At 58.3% G+C, this 1,956-nt stretch overlaps 1 protein-coding gene across 1 annotated transcript in view; it reads left to right on the forward strand.

Annotated features, from left to right (window-relative positions):
- The window catches only part of CTSB (cathepsin B), a 23,617-nt gene that overhangs the window by 20,783 nt on the left and 878 nt on the right, over nt 1-1,956 (forward strand). The window contains exons 7-9 of the mRNA XM_007471117.1: nt 190-333; nt 688-804; nt 1,814-1,942. Coding sequence (XP_007471179.1) covers nt 190-333; nt 688-804; nt 1,814-1,942 — 390 coding nt within the window. The remainder of the gene's footprint in view (nt 1-189; nt 334-687; nt 805-1,813; nt 1,943-1,956) is intronic.

The following is a 1,956-nucleotide window of genomic DNA, read 5'->3' on the forward strand; positions in this document are numbered from 1 at the left end:
GAATGCTGGGCTGAAAATCCAGGTCGAAGGACAAGGCAGCCTTGTGTATGGCAGAGTTAGCAACAGGAAGACAGTGTCAGTGCCGCAGACTTGAGGGTAACTTCTGTTCCCGCGAGCCGTCGCCCCGATTCTTCTCTCTGGCCTCGAGGGGCCTCCTCCTGACACCCACCTTTGTCCTTGGCCCTCCAGGTTGCAGGCCCTACTCCATCCCCCCCTGCGAGCACCACGTGAACGGCTCCCGGCCCCCGTGCACCGGGGAGGGCGACACCCCCAAGTGCAGCAAGATCTGTGAGCCTGGCTACACCCCGTCGTACAAAGAAGACAAGCACTTTGGTAAGCGGGGCGGGCGACCCCAGTGCACCGGCCGGGGGAAGCCAAGGAGGGAGGACCAGGGTCCTAGGTCAGGGGAACACAGAATGGGGGCCTGTCTTACGGGAGGGAGCAGCACACTGCATTCTCTGCCCGTTTCCACCCTGAAGTCTGCGGGAATGGTGTCTTAGACCTCCAGCCTTGGAAGAAAGAGAGCAAACCCCTCATTTCATGGGGGAGTAGTCTGCCCTAGAATCCTTCTGGGTGCCGCCTGCCCTGCTTCCAGGGCCTCAGGCTCACTGCACACATGCGCCGGGGCAAGCCCCGTGCGACCCCCTGTGGGAGGCGCCCTGCCCCACTTGGCTGGTTCCTTTGCAGGATGCAGTTCCTACAGTGTCTCCGGTAGCGAGAAGGAGATCATGGCGGAGATCTACAAAAACGGCCCAGTCGAGGGGGCCTTCTCCGTGTATTCGGACTTCCTGCTGTACAAGTCTGGTGCGTCTCAACCCCTGGTGGCAGCTGGCAGGGGAGGGAGGTCTGGGTTCCCGGCTGGCAGGACCTCCTGGGTGGGAGGCGGGCCTCCAGGGGGACGTGGTGCCACACGCCCCTGGCTGCTCCTTGGCTGGTGGTAGAGCTCTCCGCAGCGGAAAGGCCAGCTCACGTATCTCCTTGGGGAGCCTTTCCACCCCCGCCTCCATTGCTTCCTCATCGCATTCACGTTGGTCTTGGCAGAGTCTAAGCATCATGCCCAGCACCCAGTGGATGAGCAAAGAGGGAGCACCTTGCTGTGGGGATTCAAACGGCCGGGGACAGGATGGTCCCCGCCTGAGAGCTGTCTTAGAAATCCCCCATTCCAGACGAACAGTCTGTGCTGAGGGCTCTGTCTCATTTTATATGCTGCTAGATCGAAAACTCCAAAGCTCTCCAGTCTTACAGAAACACAGTGTCCACCAATATTATATGAAAGGACGCATTTCCAATTTGACGAAGTGATTCACCAGTGAGGCGGTAGCCTGGGGGTCCTCAGAGCACCTTAGCCAGCATCTTTCTGGGTCGTCAGCACTGGCAGCTGCCAGCCCAGCCCCTCTCCCACAGCACCTCTGCAGGGTGTGCCCCAGAGCAGCAGTTGGAAACTAAGCCACGGAACCCTTTCGACACATCATTACGTGGAGTCACTGTATGTAACACAGTTAACTGTTGGTATTTTTATTAGAATTTACAACTTTGGTTTTAAAGGGAACCAACGAACACATTTGATTGGCCTCCATCTTAATATTTGCCTCCATCTTAATATTTACCTCCTATATTCGAGTGTGTTAGGCTTTCAAAAATAAGTAATTCCAAAATGTTGTGGGAACCCCTGGAGCCTTCTTGTGGAATGCCAGGGCCCGTCCTTTCCTCCGGCCCTGTCCGTCCTGCCCGGGGTGACCAGCCGAGCTGGAGGGGTGCTGTGGCAGATGGGGCGGCTGCCCGGTCTCGGTCTGATCATTGTCTCCTTTCCCAGGGGTGTACCAGCACGTCACGGGAGAGATGATGGGAGGCCACGCCATCCGCATCCTGGGCTGGGGAGTGGAGAACGGCACCCCCTACTGGCTGGTCGGCAACTCCTGGAACACCGACTGGGGTGACAATGGTGAGCACAGCCCC

This window comes from Lipotes vexillifer, unplaced genomic scaffold, assembly GCF_000442215.2.
Source record: "Lipotes vexillifer unplaced genomic scaffold, Lipotes_vexillifer_v1.1 scaffold770, whole genome shotgun sequence".
NCBI lineage: Eukaryota > Metazoa > Chordata > Mammalia > Artiodactyla > Lipotidae > Lipotes > Lipotes vexillifer.